The sequence below is a fragment of the Artemia sp. Qi Xiang Cuo genome, chromosome 4 (genome assembly GCF_049724085.1).
Source record: "Artemia sp. Qi Xiang Cuo chromosome 4, ASM4972408v1, whole genome shotgun sequence".
NCBI lineage: Eukaryota > Metazoa > Arthropoda > Branchiopoda > Anostraca > Artemiidae > Artemia > Artemia sp. Qi Xiang Cuo.
In genome coordinates this window covers 44293397-44313648 of record NC_142797.1, presented here as the reverse complement: position 1 = coordinate 44313648, position 20252 = coordinate 44293397, and the positions used below count along the sequence as shown (strand labels likewise).

The 20252-nt window shown below is 34.6% G+C and overlaps 1 protein-coding gene across 3 annotated transcripts in view; it reads left to right on the top strand.

The window, feature by feature from the left end:
* Positions 1-20252, top strand: part of LOC148953150 (calsenilin-like) — an 82065-nt gene that overhangs the window by 15701 nt on the left and 46112 nt on the right. For all 3 annotated transcript variants that reach the window (XM_089087551.1, XM_089087550.1, XM_089087547.1), the window contains exon 2: positions 13780-13910. In XM_089087551.1, the coding sequence (XP_088943677.1) occupies positions 13780-13910 (131 nt within the window). The remainder of the gene's footprint in view (positions 1-13779; positions 13911-20252) is intronic.

Here is a 20252-nt window from a genome sequence, read left to right as displayed (position 1 = left end):
ATCAAAAGAATCATATTTTTATGCTGATTTCAAATATATAAGTTTCATCGAGTTTAGTCTTGCGCATAAAAACTTACGCACCTGTGAAAATTTGCCTTATTTTGGGAAAAAGGAAAAAAAAACCCTAAAAGTCATAGAACTTTAATTCAAATCACACCATCAGATTCAGCGTATCAGTGAACCCGACTCTAGAAGTTTCAAGCTCCTATCTGCAAAAATGTGGAATTTTGTATTTTTTTTTTTTTGCCAGAAGAAAGATCACGGATGCATGCGTATTTTTTTTTTTTTTTAAGAGGTGATCGTATCGACCCAGTAGTCCTAGAGCATTGTGGGAGGGCTCATTCGAATGGGAATTAGAAGTTCTAGTGTCCTTTTTAAGTTACCAAAAAATGGAAGGCAACTAGGACCCCTCCCACGCTTATTTTTTCCCAAAGTCAGCCGATCAAAATTTTGAGATAGCCATTTTGTTCAGCATGGTCGAAAAATACAATAACTATGTCTTTGAGGATGACTTAATCCCAACAGTCCCTCGGGGTAAGGTCTGCAAATTATGAACGTTGCCCAGTGTTTACATATAGTTTCAGTTATTGGGAAGTATATAAAAGTTTTCAGAATTTAAATTAAAAAAAATAACTTTTTCAACTGAAAGTAAGGAGCAATATCAAAACTTAAAACTAACAGAAATTATTATGTAAATGATTGGATTCGCCCTTAGTCATTACCTCACTCTTTAAGCTAAAGTTTTTTTTTGTACTTTCATCAGAGCTGTTTATTGTAATTAACGGCCTTTGTGTTTGAGGGGTCATTCTGAAAGAATTGGAACAAAATTTGAACTTTAGCGCAAAGAGCGAGGTATTGACTAGGGAGCAAGTTCCCTAATATAAGTAACAAAATATACGAATGTAGAAGTTCGTTACGTAAGATAATTCGTAAGTTACGTCAGATCAAAATTCCGAGAAAGTCAATTAGCCAAAAAATACTACTACTACTAACAACTCACCGCAGTACCAAGCCGCCTGAGGCCAACACAGCTACGCACGCTCCTCCTCCACCCCAATATATTCAAAGCCTCCCTTTTTAGACCCGCCCACAAAGTTCCGATTTCCTTTAAATCTTTCTTTATGACGTCCTCCCACCCCAGACGGGGACCACCTGCTTTCTGTTTAGCCCTAGATGGTTGGCCAAAAAGAACAATCTTCGGCAATATGTCATCCTTCATCCCCACAACGTGCCCTAGCCACCTCAACCTTTCTTTCATTATAGCCCTAGAGAGCGGTATTAACCACATTTTTCGTATAGCCTATTGTTTGAAATACGGTCAATCAGCCGGGTAACCAGAACAATCCTTAAGCAATTTCTCTGGAAAACATCTAGCAAATCTTCATCCGCTTTTCGGAGCGTCCATGCTTCAGAGCCATATTTGATCACTGTCATCACTGTAGCTTCTAATATTCTAATCTTGGTTTGCAGACTTATCTTCCTATTCTTCCAGACTTTTTTTTAATATATATATACTACTAATACTATCAAGGTAAGTGAAGCTGCCCACCTGATCAATCTTTTCATTACCCAACGTCACCTTTTCATCTTCACTTATTCCTAGCCTTAGTGACTTAGTCTTCCTAACATTAATTTTCAAACCAATTCTAGCACCCTGAACTCGCAAAACCTCTAAAACTTCATTCATTTTGCTAACCCTTTCATCTACGATGCTTAAATCATCAGCATAATTCAGGTCCAGGAAACTTTTTCCTCCCCATTTGATTCCGTGGTCTCCTATTGCCTTTCCTGTGCTCCTTAAAACAAAGTCCATCAAAATAGTCCATACAAAGGGGGATAGAACACAACTCTGCTTAACCCCTTATTTAATACAAAACCAGCTGCTAACTTCATTTCATACCTTAACCGCATCAGTGTTATTCCCGTACATAGCACTAATCACTTTAATGTATTTGTCTGGTATACCATACAAGGATAAAACCTTTACTAAAGCTCTTCTATCAACAGAATCGACCGCTTGCTCATAATCTATAAAACTGAGGACCAAAGGTGTTTGAAAACTCAGGCACTTCTCAATTATTAGCCTAAGAGTGAAAATTTGGTCGTCACATCCTCTACCTTTTCTAAAACCGCACTGTTCTTCTCTTAAAACTTTGTCAACGGCATCTTTCAGTCTAAAAAAGTATCATATTACTAAGTAATTTACTACCTACAGAGACCAGACTAATGCTTCCATAATTACCACACTCACTTTTATCACCTTTCTTATAAAGTGGCTTAATTAACGTTTTCTAAAATCGTTAGGTACTTCCCCTTTTTCGATAATCATATTAATAATATTCAGTAGGTTATTTCTAACCTCAGAGCTCACAATATTTAAAAAACTCATTTACCACTCTATCATAACCTGGAGCCTTATTATTCTTTAATCTTTTTAGTACTGTTGCTAATTCCTCCTCACAAAACAAATCTTCCTTCACATCCAAGGTATCACAAACTTTCTCATTTTCCTCCATATTTTTTCCTGCATCTCTATCTCGGTTAAGCAAATTCTCAAAATATTCAGCCTATCGTTCTTTAGTTTTTTTCCTTATCGCTAATTGCGACCCCATTCCTATCTTTAACTGGGCCAAGTCCGCATTGACTACTCCCTCTCAATTTGTTAACATGCCAGTACAATATTTTACTATTTTGCCGTCTAGCTGCATCTTCCAGGTCATCGGCAATTTTATCCATTGCCTCCACTTCACATCTCCCTAGTTCATATTTTAAAGCTTTCTCTACTTTCTTTATATTTCTTTTGTTTTCATACGATCTATCACTCAGATAATTTTTGTACAAGTCCTTTCTCCTTTCTATTAAACATAAGGCTTTTTCACTAATATTCTTAGCTGCAGTTCTAGCTTTCTTCCCTAATAGACCTTCAGCAACTTCACAAATTGTTTTCCTAAAATTATTCCAACCATCTTCCACATTATCAAATTTTAATCTCTCAAGTTTAGTATTCAACAGTTCCTGGAAAGTTTCTCTCAAATTCTCATCCTGGAGTCTACCAACATCATAACTTCCCGGGAGGTAGTTACCCTTCCAATTTTAGCTTTAAATTAACCCTTGACACTACTAGATGGTGATCTTTACTTTTAACATCAATAACAGCACTCCTATATACCCTAGTATCTATTATTGATCCTGCCAGTCTTCGGTTTACTATAACATAATCAATAAGGTTTGCTGTCTTACCATCACGTGAATACCGTGTTAACTTATGAGCCATTTTATGACCAAACACCGTATTGGTTATAACTAGATTGTTATACCTACAAAATTGCAAAAGTCTGTATCCATCACTGTTTTCTTTTCCTACACCAAATTTACCTAGGCTGGGATACCATCTATCCCTATTTCTACCAACCTGGGCGTTAAAATCTCCCAGTAATAACATCATATTTCTACCTGGGACCCTGTCTATTTGCTCCTGGAACTGTAAGTAAAATTCATCTGAGTCACTAGTATCTCCGTCAGTCGGTTCTACAGGGGCGTATACTACTATAACTGATACCCTGAACTTTCTAGTCATAAAATGAACAATTAGTATTCTATTATTAATACTTTCTCAGTCTTAACAAGACTTAGCAGCTTCCTTATACATCATGAGCCCTACTCCCTGTCTATGTACCCCATCCTTCCTGCCTGAGTAAACCAATTCTATTCACCTAATTTCATGCTTCCTACCCCTGGGATTCGAGTTTCTGGAATTCCTAATAAATCCAGTTCGAATCGTCTGAATTCGTCAGTCAAAATGTCGGTACGATAGTCATTTTTTAATGTCGTAACATTCCAAGTTCCAATTTTTATGTTCTTTAAATCATTGAAATTATTTTTGCCTCAGGAACGTTTAAAGCGTTTAAAACATCTATTTTCATACATTATTGCTCTTAATGTATTTTTAGTGCTAAAAGACAGAAGGGGTGCTTAAAATGTGTAAACACCTAGGTAATAGAGGCACATCCTAAACAACATATCTAAAGGATTAAGCTTATTGTAAAAAAAAATTCTATAAATAAAAACAAATTTATAACAATATTAAAAAGATGAAAAAGCAGTTAAAAACACAACAAACAAAAAATTATACGTGAAAAATATGACAAATGGAAAAAAAACATGTATAAATAGAAGAAAGGTATAGTTCCTAGCAGATAATTCCAGGGGGAGTGGGCTTGTTGTTATTTCTATCTTAGAAAAATGATCCACAACTTCGCAAAACTTAGTCTTAACTAGTCGAAAGAGAGATTTTAGTAAAAAAATTTTCTGAATGGAGTTGGACCTGGACTCGGCATATTGAAAGTGCCAGGAATTAGAATTGAAATCGGTTAAAAATGTTTTGAGTTTGTTTCAAAAATTTTCAAGAGATTTTTCTCAGCTGAAACCATGAATATTTCACATCACGGTGACAATGCCTGCATTTGAAAAATATTTTCTCCTCATCCCAAAAGACATTTTCGGACATTTTTTGTTAAAAATTATACTTTCAATCAATTGATTCGAGTTTTTTGCGAGCAAGTCATAATGACTTACAAAGACATCCTGCCAACGCAACATTACACGCCTGCCCCCATCCCCCTTTACCATCCACGTGGCATTGAACAGCAGAACTCGGCACTTAGTTACCAGAACGTAATATTTCAAAAAATTAACGCCACAGTACCACACTACTACTGCTCTGCAACACCTTGTGACGCCCGTCATCACCATTTTAAGTGTCTTTTAGCGTTTGAACACCTTCAATGGATATATTTTCTATTGCTATTATTTTCCAACGATTCCCAGCCCTGTGCCAAACTGTTACTGCTCTGTGGAATCCTCTGAAATCTTATTACTATTCCAGAGACATTTTCAGACATTTCTTGTTAAAATTATGCTTTCAATCAATTGATTCGCCTCTTTCACGAGCTCGGACTTTCATAATAACTTGCAAAAGACACCCCACCACTGCGAAATAACACGCCTGCCCCTTACCATCCACGTGGCATTGAACAGTAAAATTCGGCATTTCATTACCAGAACGTGATACTCCAAGCAATTAACGCCACAGTACTACACTCTTACTGCTCTGCCACACCTTTTGACATCCGTTGTCATCATTTTAAGCGCCATTTAGCGTCCGACCACCTTCAATGGATATATTTTCAATTCCTATTATTTCCCAAGGATTCCCAGCCCTGTGCCACACTATTACTACTCTGCAGCACCCTCTGACATCTCACTATTATTCCTAAGACATTTTTCAGACATTTTTTTGTCAAAAATTATGCTTTCAATCCATTTATTAGAGTTTTTCGTGAGCCTGGACTTTTATAATAACCTAGAAAAGACACCACACCACCGCAACATTACACGCCTGCTTTTACTCAATATTATCAAATTTATCTTTGAAGTAACAGGTTTTTTCTTAATAGTAACATTTGTTTTCTAATAGCAGCAAGTTTTCCGTCAAAGATAACAAATTTTTCTTAGAAGTAGCAATTTTTTAATTTTAGAATTAGCAAGTTTATGCTAGGAAGTTTTCTGTCAGAGGTTTATTTAACAAAAACAATTTTTTCTTAAAAGTAACAACTTTTCCCCTGATACTAACAAAGTTTTACGCAATTCTATCAATTTTCTCTTAAAATTAACAGGTTTTTCCTAAAAATAACAATTTTTTTCTAATAGCACGAAGTTTTCCGTCAAAGATAACAAATTTCTCTTGAAAGTAACAATTTTCTGTTTATGCTATAAGGCTTTCTTTCAATGTTTTTTTAATTAACACTTTAATGAAGGCTAAAGCTTTGTGAATACTATCATATTTCTCTTGGAAGTAACAATCTTTGTTAATAGTAACAAATTTTTTCTAATAGCAGCAAGTTTTTCGTCAAAGATAACAAATTTCTATTGAAAGTAACAATTTTCTGTTAGGCTAACAAGTTTTCTGTCAGAGGTTTTTTTTTAACAAAAACAAATTTCTCTTAGAAGTAACAACCTTATCCCTGATACTGACAAAGATTTACTAATACTATCAAATGTCTCTTAAAATTGACAGGTTTTTCGTAATAGCAAGAATTTTTTTCTAATAGCAGTAGCTTTTTCGTCAAAGATAACAAATTTTACTTAGAAGAAACAATTTTCTGTTCATGCTAACAAGTTTTCTGTTAGAAGTAACAATTTTTTCATAATACTAACAAGTTTTTTCTTAGAAGTAACAATTTTTTTCTTAATATTAACTAACTTTTACTTAATACTATAAAATTTCTTTTGGAGGTAACAGGTTTTTCTTAATAGTAAGAAATTTTTCTAATAGCAGCAAGTTTTCCATCAAAGATAGACATTTTTCTTAGAAGTAACAATTTTCTGTTTACGCTAAGAAGCTTTCTGTTTGAAAACTTGTTAAGTGCATTCACTTAACTACGTTTAAGTTAGGTTCATTTAAATTATGTTAGCATGAGTGGTCATGCTATCCTACGTTAAATAAACCTAACTTAAACGTAGTTAACATGGATTAGTTAACATGTTTCCTAACAAAAAATTTGTTAGTGTTCTGAAAAACTTGCTACTTCTATCAGAAAACTTGTTAGCATAAACAAAAAATTGTTAATTCTAAGAGAAATGTGTTGTCTTTGACGGAAAACTTGCTGGTATTAGAAAAAATCGCTACTAGTAACAAAACCTGTTACTTCCAAGAACAATTTAATATTATTAAATAAAGCTTTGTTATTAGTGAGGAATAGGTTGTTATTTCTAACAAAAAAACTTGTTAGTATTAGGTAAAAGTTTGTTAGTATTGAGGAAAAAGTTTTAACTTCTAACAAAAAAAATGTTAGTATTAAATAAAACTTCTTTCGTATTAAGGAAAACACTTTTTACTTCTAAGACAAAATTTGTTAGTGTTAAGAAAAACTTGCTACTTCTAACAGAAACCTTGTTAGCGTAACAGAATATTGTTACTTCTAAGAGAAATTTGTTATCTTTGATGATAGACTTGCTGTTATTAGAAAATATTTCTTACTATTAAGAAAAAACCTGTTACTTTCAAGAAATATTTGATAGTATTAAGTAGAACTTGTTAGTATTTAAGAGCAATCTGTTAATTCTAAGAAAAAATTTGTTACAAAATTTAATAGTATTAAGAAAAACTTTCTACTTCTAACAGAATACGTGTTAGCGTAAACAGAAAATTCTTACCTCTAAGAGAAATTTGTTTTCTTTGACGAAAAACTTGCTGCTATTAGAAAACATTTGTTACTGTTATAAAACCTGGTACTTCCAGGAGAAATTCGATAGTATTAAATAAAATTTTGTTAATATTAAGGGAAAAGTTGTTACTTCTAAGAAAAATTTGCTAGTATCCAAAAGAATTTCCGATAGAATTCTTGTTAGCATAAACCAGTGGCTCCCGATCGTCACTGACCAGCCACTCTACAGGATCTTTCCTTATTTCGTTGGACAATGCGATTTAAGGTAATTTAAGATAAACAGAAAATTTTTACTTCAAAGAGAAATTTGTTATCTTTGATGAAAAACTTGCTGCTATTAGAAAAAAATTTATTACTGTTAAAAAAAGCTTGTTACTTCCAAGAGAAATTTGTTAGTATTAAGTAAAACTTTGTTAGTGTTAAAGTAAAACTTGTTAGTTTTAAGAATAATTGCTAATGTTAAGAAAAACTTGGCACTTCTAACATAAAACTTGTTAGCATAAACAGAAAATTGTTACTTCTAAGAGAAACTTGCTATCTTTGATGGAAAACTTGCTGTTATTAGAAAAAAATTGTTGCTATTATGAAAAACCTGTTACTTCCAAGAGAAAATTGATAGGATTAAGTAAAAGTTTGTTAGTATTAACTAAAGAGTTGTTACTTTTAAGAGTAAATTTGTTAGTGTTATGAAAAACTTGCTACTTCTAACAGAAAACTTGTTAGCATTAAGAGAATACTGTTACTTCTAAATTAAATGAGTTATCCTTGACGAAAAACTTGCTGCTATTAGGAAATATTTGGTTACTATTAAGAAAAAACCTGTTACTTCCAAGATAAATTTGATAGTATTGAGTAAAACTTCTTCGTATAAATAAAAAACGTGTTGCTTCTAAGGAAATTAGGTCCCATTGTTCAAAAAAAATGTAGTGTTTAATCAAGATTCATAAGCTTATTTTTGGAGTGGAAAGGTTGAAAATATCCTAAGGGTGATGAGGAGATGTGTCCTATGGATGGCTGGTGTGTAACTGTGTGATGGTGTGGGATTGATTTGAAAGGTATAATGATGGGCTTGCCTCATGAAAAACTTGAATCAATGGAGTGAATGTATAATTTTTGACAAGAGATGTGTGAAAATGTCTTAGGAATATGGATGTGATTTCAGAGGGGTGCTACAGAGTACCAATAATTTGGCACAGTGCCACGACGATTTATTATAAAAGGCTGGGCTTGTCAAAATAGACCTATATTAATGGATTAACAGCACATTTTCGACAAAACATGTCTGAAAAATGTCTTAGGAATAATAAATAGATGTCAGAGGGTGCCGCAGATCAGTAATACTTTGGCAAAGGGCTAGGAATCGTTGGAAATTAGTATCAATAGAAAATATATCCATTGAGGGTGTTCAAACGCTAGAAGACGCTTAAAATATTGATGACGGGTGTCACAAGGTTCTGCAGAGCAATAAAAGTGTGGCATTGTGGTGTGAATTGCTTGGAGTATCACGGTCTACTAGTGAAATGCCGAGTTCCGCTGTTCAACACCACGTGGATGGTAGGGGATAGGCGTATAATTTAGCGGTGGTGGGGTGTCTTTTGTAGGTTATTATGAAAGTTTAGGCTCATGAAAAACTTAAATCAATGGATTAAAAGCATAATTTTTAACAAGAAATGTCTGAGAAATGCCCTAGGAATAATAACGAGATGTCAGAGGGTCCCGCAGAGCAGTTATGAGGTTTTACAGGGCTGGGAATCCTTGGAAAGTAATAGCAATAGAAAATGTATCCATTCAGGGTGTTCACACACTAGAAGACGCTTAAAATGGTAATGAAGGATATCGCAAGGTGGCGCAGAACAGTAAGAGTGTGGTACTGTTGCGTGAATTGCATGGAGTATCACGTTCTTATAATAAAATGTCGAGTTAAGCTGTTCAATGCCACGTGGATGGTAAGGAGGCAGGTGTAAAATGTCACGGAGGCGAGGTGTCTTTTGTAGGTTATTATGAAAGTCCTGGCTCGCGAATAACTGGAATCAATGGATTGAAAGCATGATCTTTGACAAGAAATGTCTGTAAAATGTCTTAGGAATAATCAAGAGGTTTCAGAGGGTGCCACAGAGCAGTAATAGTGTGACACAGGGCTGGGAATTGTTGGAAAATAATAGCAATAGAAAATATATCCACTGAAGGTATTCAAAATTTCTTTATATATGTTTAAAAATTTCTTTAACGGTGATGAGAAAATATTATTCAAATGAGCGTATTGTCACGGGGGTGTGAAATATTCATAGTCTCGGCTCAAAAAAACTCTGTATTTCGTTAAGGACTCTCGGAAATACCGAGAAAAATGGGTTCTTTTAACTAGTTTTGTAATTTATAACCATTTTCAACCCTAATTCCTGGCACTTTCAATATGCCGAGTCCAAGTTCGACTCCATTCAGCAAAGAAAAATTACTAAACTCTATCTTTCGACTACTTAAGACTACATTCTGCAAAATGGTTTACATTTTGCAGAATAGACTACATATACTACATTCGAAAATAGACTACATTCTATTTTTCCAAGAAAGGCATAACAAAAAGCCCGTTCTCCTTTGAATTACCTACTAGGAGTCATACCTTTCTTCTATTTATACATTTTTTTCCATTTATCATGTATTTCACGTTTTATTTTTGTTGTTGTTGTTGTGTTTTTAACTGTTTTTTCATTGTTTTAATATTGTTGTAAATTTGTTTTTATTAATGGGAATTTTATTTACAATAAGCATAATTCTTTAGATATCTTGCTTAGGATGTGTATCTAATACCTAGGTTTTTACCCAATTTAAGCACTCCTTCTGTCTTTTATCGCTAAAAATACATTTATGTCTGAAAATAAATGTTTATTTTATTGACATTTTTGAAAGACATTTTATTGAAAATAAAGTGTCTGAAAATAAATGTTTTCTGTCTTCTTGCCAATTATGGCAGGTGCACGAAACATGACATTTCTAGTGTGAGCAAAAAATTAGAAATCTCATTGCGTGTAACATGTTATTTTTAAAATGTAGTTCTCGATACAGAATATTTGAAATAGCTTGTTGGTCCTGATGCTTGAAGTGCTGTTCATTGGAAGGAGATGGATCTTTCGAGTCATAGCAAGGACAAAGAACTAAAGAAAAAAACGTTTTGAACATTTCGAGGGAAAATAAAATCCCAAAAAATTATTTTGTGACAGTGATATCTGCACCGTCATTATGTAAGATATGTGCCGTCCTTACATAAAGTGTGTGCCACCATTAAGTTAAAAGAAAGAAAAAAAAAGAAACGCTTTGAACATTTTGGCGAAAATAGAATGTCAAAACAATATTATGTGACAGTGATGTGTGCGCTGCCATTAAGCAAGATGTGCCCTGGCATTACGTAAGATGTGCGCTGCCGTTACGTAAGATACGCGCTGTCATTACGCAAGGTGTGCACCGTCATTACACAAGATGTGGGCCGTTCTTATATAAGATATGTGAACCGTCATTACTCAACGCCCACGCGTGTGCCGTGCTTAGTTACAAGCGGGGATTTCCGATGGGTTCCTGATATCTAGCTTGTCACATACGATGGCGCCATACATATTACACCTAGTCATGGGAATTCTGGGTGTCTTTCAGAAAACAATAGACAAGCCAAAAATGGCTACTATTCGTGGCTTCTATTTATAGTGAGACGGAGGGAGGATAATACAAGAAAACAATAGATGTGCCAAAAACGGGCACAAAACGTGGCAAAATGAAGGTTGCTAGGAAAAATATTGGAGCAGCCGGAATCCCGGGAATCTTGGCAGCTGTGTTCCCTTTAATAGAACACCTGGAATTCCCAGAAGCCTGCCAGTTGACCGCATTGCCCAGGTTCTAGGGATTGGGAGCTCTACTTAGAATTCCCTAATGGGCCGGTAGAAATCCTCCTAAGTTAATCTGCTATTGAGCCGGTAGAACCTTAAATGCCCTCGCTATATATAGCCCTAAAAATAAATTCCAATCGGACCCCGCTCCTTATCAAACCAGTTTTTTTCTAGGACTATGAGGTCAATTAGATCATCGCTGAAAAAAAAAAAAAACACATATCCTTGATCTTTCTTCTGGCAAAAATACAAAATTCCACATTTTTTTCCAAATCAAACCTCTACGCTGAAACCTCTACGGTAGGGTTCTTAGATGTGCTAAGTCCGATGGTGTGATTTTCATTAACATATATTGGCTTTTCAGAGTGTTTCATCCTTTTTTATAATCCGGCAAATTTTCTTAAGCTCGTAGTTTTTAATAGGCAAAATTAGATTTAATGAATTTTGTATATGTGCAATCAAACAGTTCGTGGTAACGAACTGTAAATAAGGAGCAGCATGGCTCAATAGTAACCAAAACTCTAAGAAACAGAGTCTTGATAACAGTAGATACATAAAAAAAAATCAAATTTAGATGCTAATTAAAAATCTAAGAAATTCCTCAAGTTTAATGTTACTCATCGAAAGTTACGAGCCTGAGAAAATTTGTCCAATTTTTGAGAAAAATTAGGTCCCCTTAGTAGATATCAAACCATCAAGGGATCTCAACAAAAATCATACCATCAGAGTCAGCATATCAGAGAAACCTACTGTAGAGGTCTCAAGCTCTTATATACAAAAACGTAGAATTTTGCATTTTTTTTTATCACGATCACAGATGCGTGTTTATTTGTTGTTGTTTGTTTCCCAGGGGTGATCGTATCAGACCAATGATCCTAGAAGGTCGAGAGAGGGCTCATTAGGTCGGAAATCAAAAGTTCTAATGCCCTTGTTAAGTTATCAGAAATACTAGAGGGCAGCTGGCACCCCTCCAATCCCCTTTTCCCCCAAAGTCGTCTGATCAGAATTGTGAGAGAGCTATTTTGGTCAGCATTGCCGAAAGATGTAATAACTACTTCTTTGAGGATGACTTAACCCCCCATAGGCCGGGGGAAGGACTGCAAGCAATGAACCTTGCCCATTTTTTTTTCTGGGGAGGAGTTACGTAGGAGTATCTTTCCATGAGGGGTTTTTCTTGAACGAAGGGAACTTGCCATGGAGGAGGAAGCAGATTTTCCGGCATTATTTAAAAAATGATAAGAAATTAAATAAAAAGAAGTTTTTTTAACTGAAAATAAGGAGCAACACTGAAACTTAAAACGAGCAGAAATGATTACGTATATGAGGGGGGTTGCCCACTCCTCAATACCCCGCTCTTCACGCTAGAACTTTTTCTTAGAACCTTTAAAAAAGCTTATTATTCTTTTTAAACGGCCATTGTGTTTCAGGAGGCATTCTTAAATAATTGGAAAAAAAAGGAACAAGACAAGCGTAAAGAGCGAGGTATTGAGAACGGGGCAACCCCCATTTTGTGCGGAATAATTTTTGTTTATTTTGAGCTTTAAGTTGTCTCCTTACTTGCAGGTGATTTTTTTTTATTTCATCAGCATAAAAAGTCGATTCTTTTGATGTAATAATTGTTATCAGAATTTCTTTTCTTATAGTTCTGGCTACTATTGGGCCGAGGCACTTCTTACTTACAGTTCAAAATCACAAGCTGTTTGAAAAGGAGATTAGAGCATGAATTTTTAGATGGGATGAGCAGTTTTTGGATATTCTGCAACCCCTCGTACGTTACGATCCTGGAAAAAGAAAGCCAGCAAAAAACATATACACATCCTTGACTGTTCCTCTCAAGAAAAACTGTAACTTCTGTTATCTACAGCTTCTTCATTAAGTATGACTGCCCCAGCACGAATTGACTGAAAGTAAAGGAAAAAACCGTCTAAGTTAGAAAATCCACTGCTTTCTGTTTGGTAGCGTCATTCTGTTGGCCAGCACAGGAGCAAGCAATCATTGTAAAACCTCCTTAATTAACCAGACTTTACACCCATTTCCGATTTCTAAGTAATTACTTCATTAAGATTCGTGGCAAGTTTTTGAAAGATAAAATTCGCAAAACCTTGAGGGTTCACCTGAAACGTCATTCAGTATGCGTAAGAATACTGTTAGCATACATTCCCTAAAAGAAGAAGAAAAAAAAAGTTGAAAGTGGATTAAGCCATTGAGATCCGTTTCAAAACTTCTTTTAATAAGCTTTCTTGCAAGTACATTCGTGAAATCTCGCATCTAATAAAGAAAAAAAAAATGGATTTGCCTATTCCTCATCGTTTATTGCTAACCTTCTTGAAATAAACCTTTCTATTTATCTCTTTAGTACTTCTTTCTTCACAATTTTTTTTTTGTTAGTCAACTTAATAACAGTGTTAAGATTCGCCTAGTTAGTCGTTTCCCGTTTATCTATTTTGCTTCTCTTTCAAGCCGTTCTATTTGTATTTCCCATTCGCGTTCTTGCTTTCTTCTTACAGTCTGGAGCGATTGTTATAGATGAAAGTGGATTAAAATTGCCCCTTTTACGCTTGGTTGGCTTCAAAGATGGAAATAAATGTATTTCCTTCTCTACCTTAGATTCCTTCGGGCATTCTATCAGGGTTGGTCTATCCGGCTTCGCTATAAATATTAATTTGTCTTCTCATTCATAGCTGATGCCGAGTTGGATGAAATAGCATTTCGAGTTCAAATTAGGTACCAGCCCGAAGAGTTAGAGAAGTTGGAGAAGAAGACTAACTTTAGCAGACAGGAAATTCAAATTATTTATCGTGGCTTCAAACAGGTACGTCGCAAGGCACATTTTCTTTAGCAAATTTAAGATATAGGAAAATACAAGAAACTAACAGTTAAAATTTGCATCTTCTTTTTAAACTTGTTATAACAGAGCGAAAGGCATGATAAAAGGAGGTTTTACCAATATCAAGATCTAGCTAGTGCTAATTAGAGCCAATCAGATTTTTCAAAGAATTTCTGATTGGCTGAAATAAATTTATTAAAAATTCTGATTGGCTCAAATTAGTGCTCATTAATTCCCAATTTTAACAAAATGTCATTTTTAACGGACCCTTACCAAGAACAAGGAAATACATCGCCCCCATATTTTAAAATCTAAATCCCTATGTTTATTTTGGGCTCAAACTATGTTGTGGGGCAGAGTTTCAAAGAAACTGCATTAAATAGACAAGTCACTCTGGAAATATAAGAAATTACAAGAAATTCATGCAATATTTAGATTTTGAGGAAGGAAGTAGGAGATCTTTGACTCCATCCCGTATACCTGTTCGTCTCGATATATGAGATTCTGTTTTCTATCTATAAACATAGTGTTTCTATAATGGAAAGAGCTAATTACAAGAACAATTATTATCAACAATGCTTAGATGACGCTCACATTGAGTTTTGCATTGTTGTTTTTTTTTTGTTTTTTTTGTCTCTCTAGAAAGAATTCTGAAGTTGTTTCTCTATGAAATATGTTTACTTTTGTAGGTCGGTTGAGGATACATGGGAAAAAGAGAATGGGTTCCTCCTTTCCCTCTATTAGTAGTATAATATTTGCAGGCATAGATATATAATAATGGAGATCACGAAGCTCGGGATTGCTTGTGCAGGGCATTGATTCTTGTTTTAGGAGCGCATCATTGAATGGTATAAAAAAGAAAAAAAAAATAATGACAAAACTATATGAGACTCATCAATTCTGTTTTACAACCTTATTCCCAAATTCGAAAACTGTATCTTCCTGCTTCAGCTCCGAAATCTCTTTTTGCAAATTTTGATACCAATAGGTATATCAAAGGAATCGACTTATTATGCTGATTTTAAATATATAATTTTCATTAAGTTTAGTTCAAACCATCAAAGGCTACGAGCAGGAGAAAATTTGCCTGATTTTCGAAAAAAGGGAGGAAGACCCTTTTGAAGTCATAGAAATTTAATGAAAACCAAACCATCCGATTCAGCGTATCAAATAACCCAACTGTGGAGGTTTCAAGCTCATCTATGCAAAAATGCAGAATTTTGTAATTTTTGACAGAAGAAAAATCATTGACACGTGTCTATTTGTTTTTTTTGTTTTTTTTCAGGGGTGTTTCGTATCAACCCAGTGGGATTAGAAAGTCGGGATAGGGCTAATTCCAACGGAAATAAAAAGTGCTAGTGCCCTTTTTAAGTGACCAAAAAAATTGGAGGGCAGCTAGCCCCCCTCCCACACCACGTTTTTCCCAAAAGCGTCCGATCAAAATTTTGAGATAGCCTTTTTTCAGCATATTTGAAAGGCCCAATAACTATGTCTTTGGAGATAAATGACCTCCTAAAAGATAATGACCGTCCTTGGGGAAAGGTTTTGAAGTTATAAAATTAGTCCATTTTTTAGTTGTTATTGGGAAGTATGCATATATTTCTGGGTGGGGGAGGGGAGAAAGAATTTTCCACTGCAAGAATTTTCCATGGAGAGGGAAGTTTCCAGGGGTTGAACTTTTCAGGGCAAATTTAACACTGGGTGAATTTACCAGAATTCCTATACGAAATTTCTTCATATGTCTTGCGCTCTCTTTACCGATTCATTTTTACGCGTGGAGATATTAAGGGTAATTGCCCGGGGTAAATTTTCGCCAGGATTGAATTTTCCAGAGGATTTTTCTATGGGGAGGGGGATTTTTTCGTGGAGATGGATCCAGGTATCCTGGCGTTATTTAAAAACAATCAGAAATAATAAAAAAAAGTTTTTTCAACTGACAGTAAGGAGCAACATCCCGATTCTCCAAAAACGACTCCTGAAACACAAGGGTCTTTTAATTAGAACAATAAGCAACTTGTTTAAAGCGCCAAAAAACTCAAGCGTGAAGAATTAGGCATTGAGGAGCAGGCGACCCCTTTCATATTCGTAATAATTTCTGTTCGTTGTAATTTTTAATGTTGCTCCTTACCTTCAGTTGCATTTTTTTTTAATTATTAATAAAGGACTCACTCTTAACACCAAAAATACGAAGTGCCGAGTCTTGGCCTTTTTATCCACTGACCCGTCTGTTCAGTGTTTAGCTGTTTGATTGTTTTTTGTTGAATAGTATCCTGTTTTATCCCTTTTTTCTCTTTATACTCTGCTGGATCTTCATACTAAGCGAGTAATAGATAAACTATTATTATTATGATACCTACGAATTCTTATAAGAATGTAAGCAGTTTTTTGAAAAGTCGTCATTAAAAAATTAACACTATTTTAAGTAATTTCCCTTCTTAACTTTTATTCAATACCGAGTTAAACCTTTGATGCCCAAAAGTAATATACAAACAAGATGTTCCCTTCCTGCTAGTTACATTACGTATGCCTGCTTAAATACCTGGGAGTTATTTATGCGTCGAAGTGGACATCGAAGTGTCTTGCTGGAGTATTTTCATTCGTTTTCGAAACTCAAGTATTACACTAAACGGATCAATATGCTGTAGTAAGACGAAGCTAGAACTGTTAAAGTTTATAATGTAGAAATGTAAATTTTTCTTTGTTTTCCAAACCAACCAATGATACGTTTATCATCGTTCTATTATCTCAAGTTTGAGAATATATTTTTCAACAATGATATTCTGGTGGGATCTTGGAATCTCAGGGCGAGTTTTGTAATATTATTGGATACTAAACTACAGACTAGTAGCCTAATGAAACTAATAAAAACTACTAATGGATTTTGCTTGGCAAAAACCTGTTACATGGGTCTTATGATGTCGACCTACTTCACAAGTCACGGTGCTCTAATTCACTCTGATAGCAAATCAGAACTTTGACTATTGCAAGTATGTCCAACACTTTTTTCCGATGGCAGCTTGAAGTATTCCCAAAAAAAAACATGAATTTGCTTAACATTTTTACCGTTCAGTTACTTATGCCACAGCTGAGCACAGCCACCCCATCAAATCCAGGCTGAGCAGTGAGGCAGAAGCAGTAAAAGGTTATGGGGGTAGCAAAAAAATGAGCCATCCCAATTTTATTTTCCTGGCAATATTTTTTTAGGTTTTGACAGCAGATTATACTTCTAATGGTTTCAAGATTGTATGTCAAAATTTAGAGTAAGAAGGTGTATTGAAAAATAATAGATGGAATAAAGAGGCATACATTCAAAAAAGTCAAAATAAAAACAAGCCGACCCGTTAATTTAAACATGCAAATTACTTCGTCAAATAAAATATGTTTGTTAAATTCTAGCAAACTATTCCATTTTTACCTCTCTGTTTCCTCTCCCCTCTCTTTCTCTTCCTCCCTCAATCTCTCATCACCTCTCTCTATCCCAATCTTACGCTTTCTCAATCTCTTTCTTTCTCTCTATCTTTCATTTGATTGAATCCTGTTTTGACAAATGGCCAAGATTCTCATTTTAAGAAGTGATTTGAACAGAATGCTCATCCCAAACATGTTTACTCACAAGCACATTTATTAATAATAAATTTGTCTTATAACATTGTGCTCATTCAATTCCAGAAAAATGTCCGCTCTTTCTGTCTCCTCTTCTTTCTGTATTTAAAAAAATTAACAATTATAAACAAATATTTTACCAAAATGAAATTCAACACATCAAACTTTGAGAATATTTACCAAACTTTAAGTGTTTGACTACTGCATGGCCACATTTAAAGTTGCAGTACGTCAGTATTGAGTTGTTTTTTGTTTTTTTTACATTATTTTATACAGCATCTTAGGAGATCTTGAAAGACATATGTAAGGCCATTGCCATCACCAAAGATTGCAACATGTAAATAGAAAAATCAACTGTCATCTGGCAAATTAAGAAAGAATAGCTTACCGGAATAAAATTGCTGCATCTTTTGACAAATAAAAAACCAAAGAAGGTCAAAAATTCACCATTTTACACATATGGTCTAAATTCCAAAAGTTGCAATTTTGAACTACCGAATGCATTATTCCAAAGTAAAAAATAGTTATTAAGTTAGCTATCTGGGTTGCAGCAGTAGCTAGCAACCTATTAAGAGACGGTCACGTCCAATACTAAGATATACAATAACCCATAATTCCTAAAAATAATGTCAGATCGAAACACAAGGTACACTATTAGAACCGCCTTGTCCCAAACTCCTAAATATGAAGCTTATAATCTCTTGACTTCAATAACAAAGAAAATATGTTGGCCTGAAAAACAAAAAAAGTGGCTTGAATTACAATATTTGGCATCGACAGCATCTTTTTTCCGTTTTTTTTTTCTCCTCAGCTAGCTGGGCACTGAAAAATCACAGAGAACTGTTTAATGGCTCATTTTAACAGAAATCGCTATATATAGTGCCTTTTGTAATTAAAAACAAATACTTTTTAAAATTGTATAATTTTTACAAAAAAATCCATTCTCATGTACCAGCTTGATGAATGACGTCATAATCGTATGTTTTAATCATATTTGACGTAATAATTGAATGCAATATTTATAGAAGTTTATGTTTCGACAAGATAATATAAGAAATACATAATGCGATATAGTTCCTTATAAATGGGAACTATGTAAGTTTCATCGGATATAGCTGAAACCTAGTAAAGAACAAACTACGGCACATAGTAACTAAAAGTTAGGATAATAAAAGCATCTTTTTAAAAGTTGCTAATCTGGGGTATGGTGCCATACTGAAGATCGTGTCTGAGTATTCCAACTAAGAAAAAGCCATAAGTTTTTTCCTGTTTATAATCCAGGTTGCAGCTTTAGCTAGGAGCCTAGTAATCCGGTTTGAAGTGGTAGCTAGCACCCTAATTTCTATTAAGCTTCAAACTTTCGGTTTTCGTTTTCAAGGTTTTTTAAATGTTGTAATCCCTTGTTAAGACATATACACACATGTTTGTAATTACCAATTTTTTGCTCTTTACACAATTTTATGTCTTTTTATAATACGGTCTATTCAAAGATATTTTATGATTACAGCAAGTCCAAATTCTAACAATGGTTTCTATATTGCATCAAACTTTTGGTTTTCTTTTTTAAGGTTTTGGGATAGTTGTAATCTCCGGTCATGGTTATTAAAGCGAGTCCGATTTCTATCAACGATATCTACTAAGCTTAAAGCTTTTGGTTTTCTATTTTAAAGTTTTTGAATTGTTGTAATCCCTTGTTAAATTTTATACAAATATTTTTGCAATTACCAGTTTTTGCTCTTAACGCAATCTAACATCTTTTCATACTGTGTCTTTTTAAAGATATTTGATTATTAAAGCAAGTCCAATTTCTAAAAATGATTTGTACTAAGTTTCAAACTTTTGGTTTTATTTTCAAACAGTTCGTGGTAACGAACTGTAAGTAAGGAGCGACCCGGCTCAATGGTAACCGAAACTCTATAAAACGGGTTTTTAATACCAGTAGATACATCAAAAGAATCAGATTTCAATGCTGATTTCAAATATATAACTTTCATCAAGTTTATTGCTTCCCATTAAAAGTTACGCGCCTGAGAAAATTTGGCTATTTTCAAAAAAAGGGGGAAAGACCCCCTAAAAGTTATTGAACCTTAATGAAAATAACACCATCATATTCAGCGTATTAGAGAACCCTATTGTAGAAGTTTCAAGCTGCAATACAAAAATGTGGAATTTTGCATTTTTTGCCAGAAGAAAGATCACGGATGAGTGTTTATTTGTTTTTTTTTCACCAGGGGTGATCGTATAGACCCAGTGGTCATAGAATATCGTGGGAGGCCTCATTGGAACGGAAATTAAAAGTTCTAGTGCCCTTTTTAACTGACCGAAAAAATGGAGGGCAACTAGGCCCCCTCCCACGCTTATTTTCTTCCCAAAGTCACCCGATCAAAATTTTGAGATAGCCATTTTGTTCAGCATGGTCGAAAATATGATAAATATGTCTTTTAGGATGACTTAATTCTCCGAAGTCTCCAGGGGGAGGGCCAAAAGTTATGAAATTTACCCAATGTTAACATATAGTATTGGTTATTGGGAAGTATACAGAAGTTTTCAGGAGGGTTTCTTTCTGGTAGTGGGGGGGGGGGTCGCGGGTTATGTTGGAGGATCTGTCCATGAAGGAAGTTTTCATGGGGGAAGGGAAATTGCCATGAAGGGGGCGCCGGACTTGCCAGCATTATTTATTGGTTATTGGGAAGAATACAGACACTTTCAGGAAGGATTTTTTTC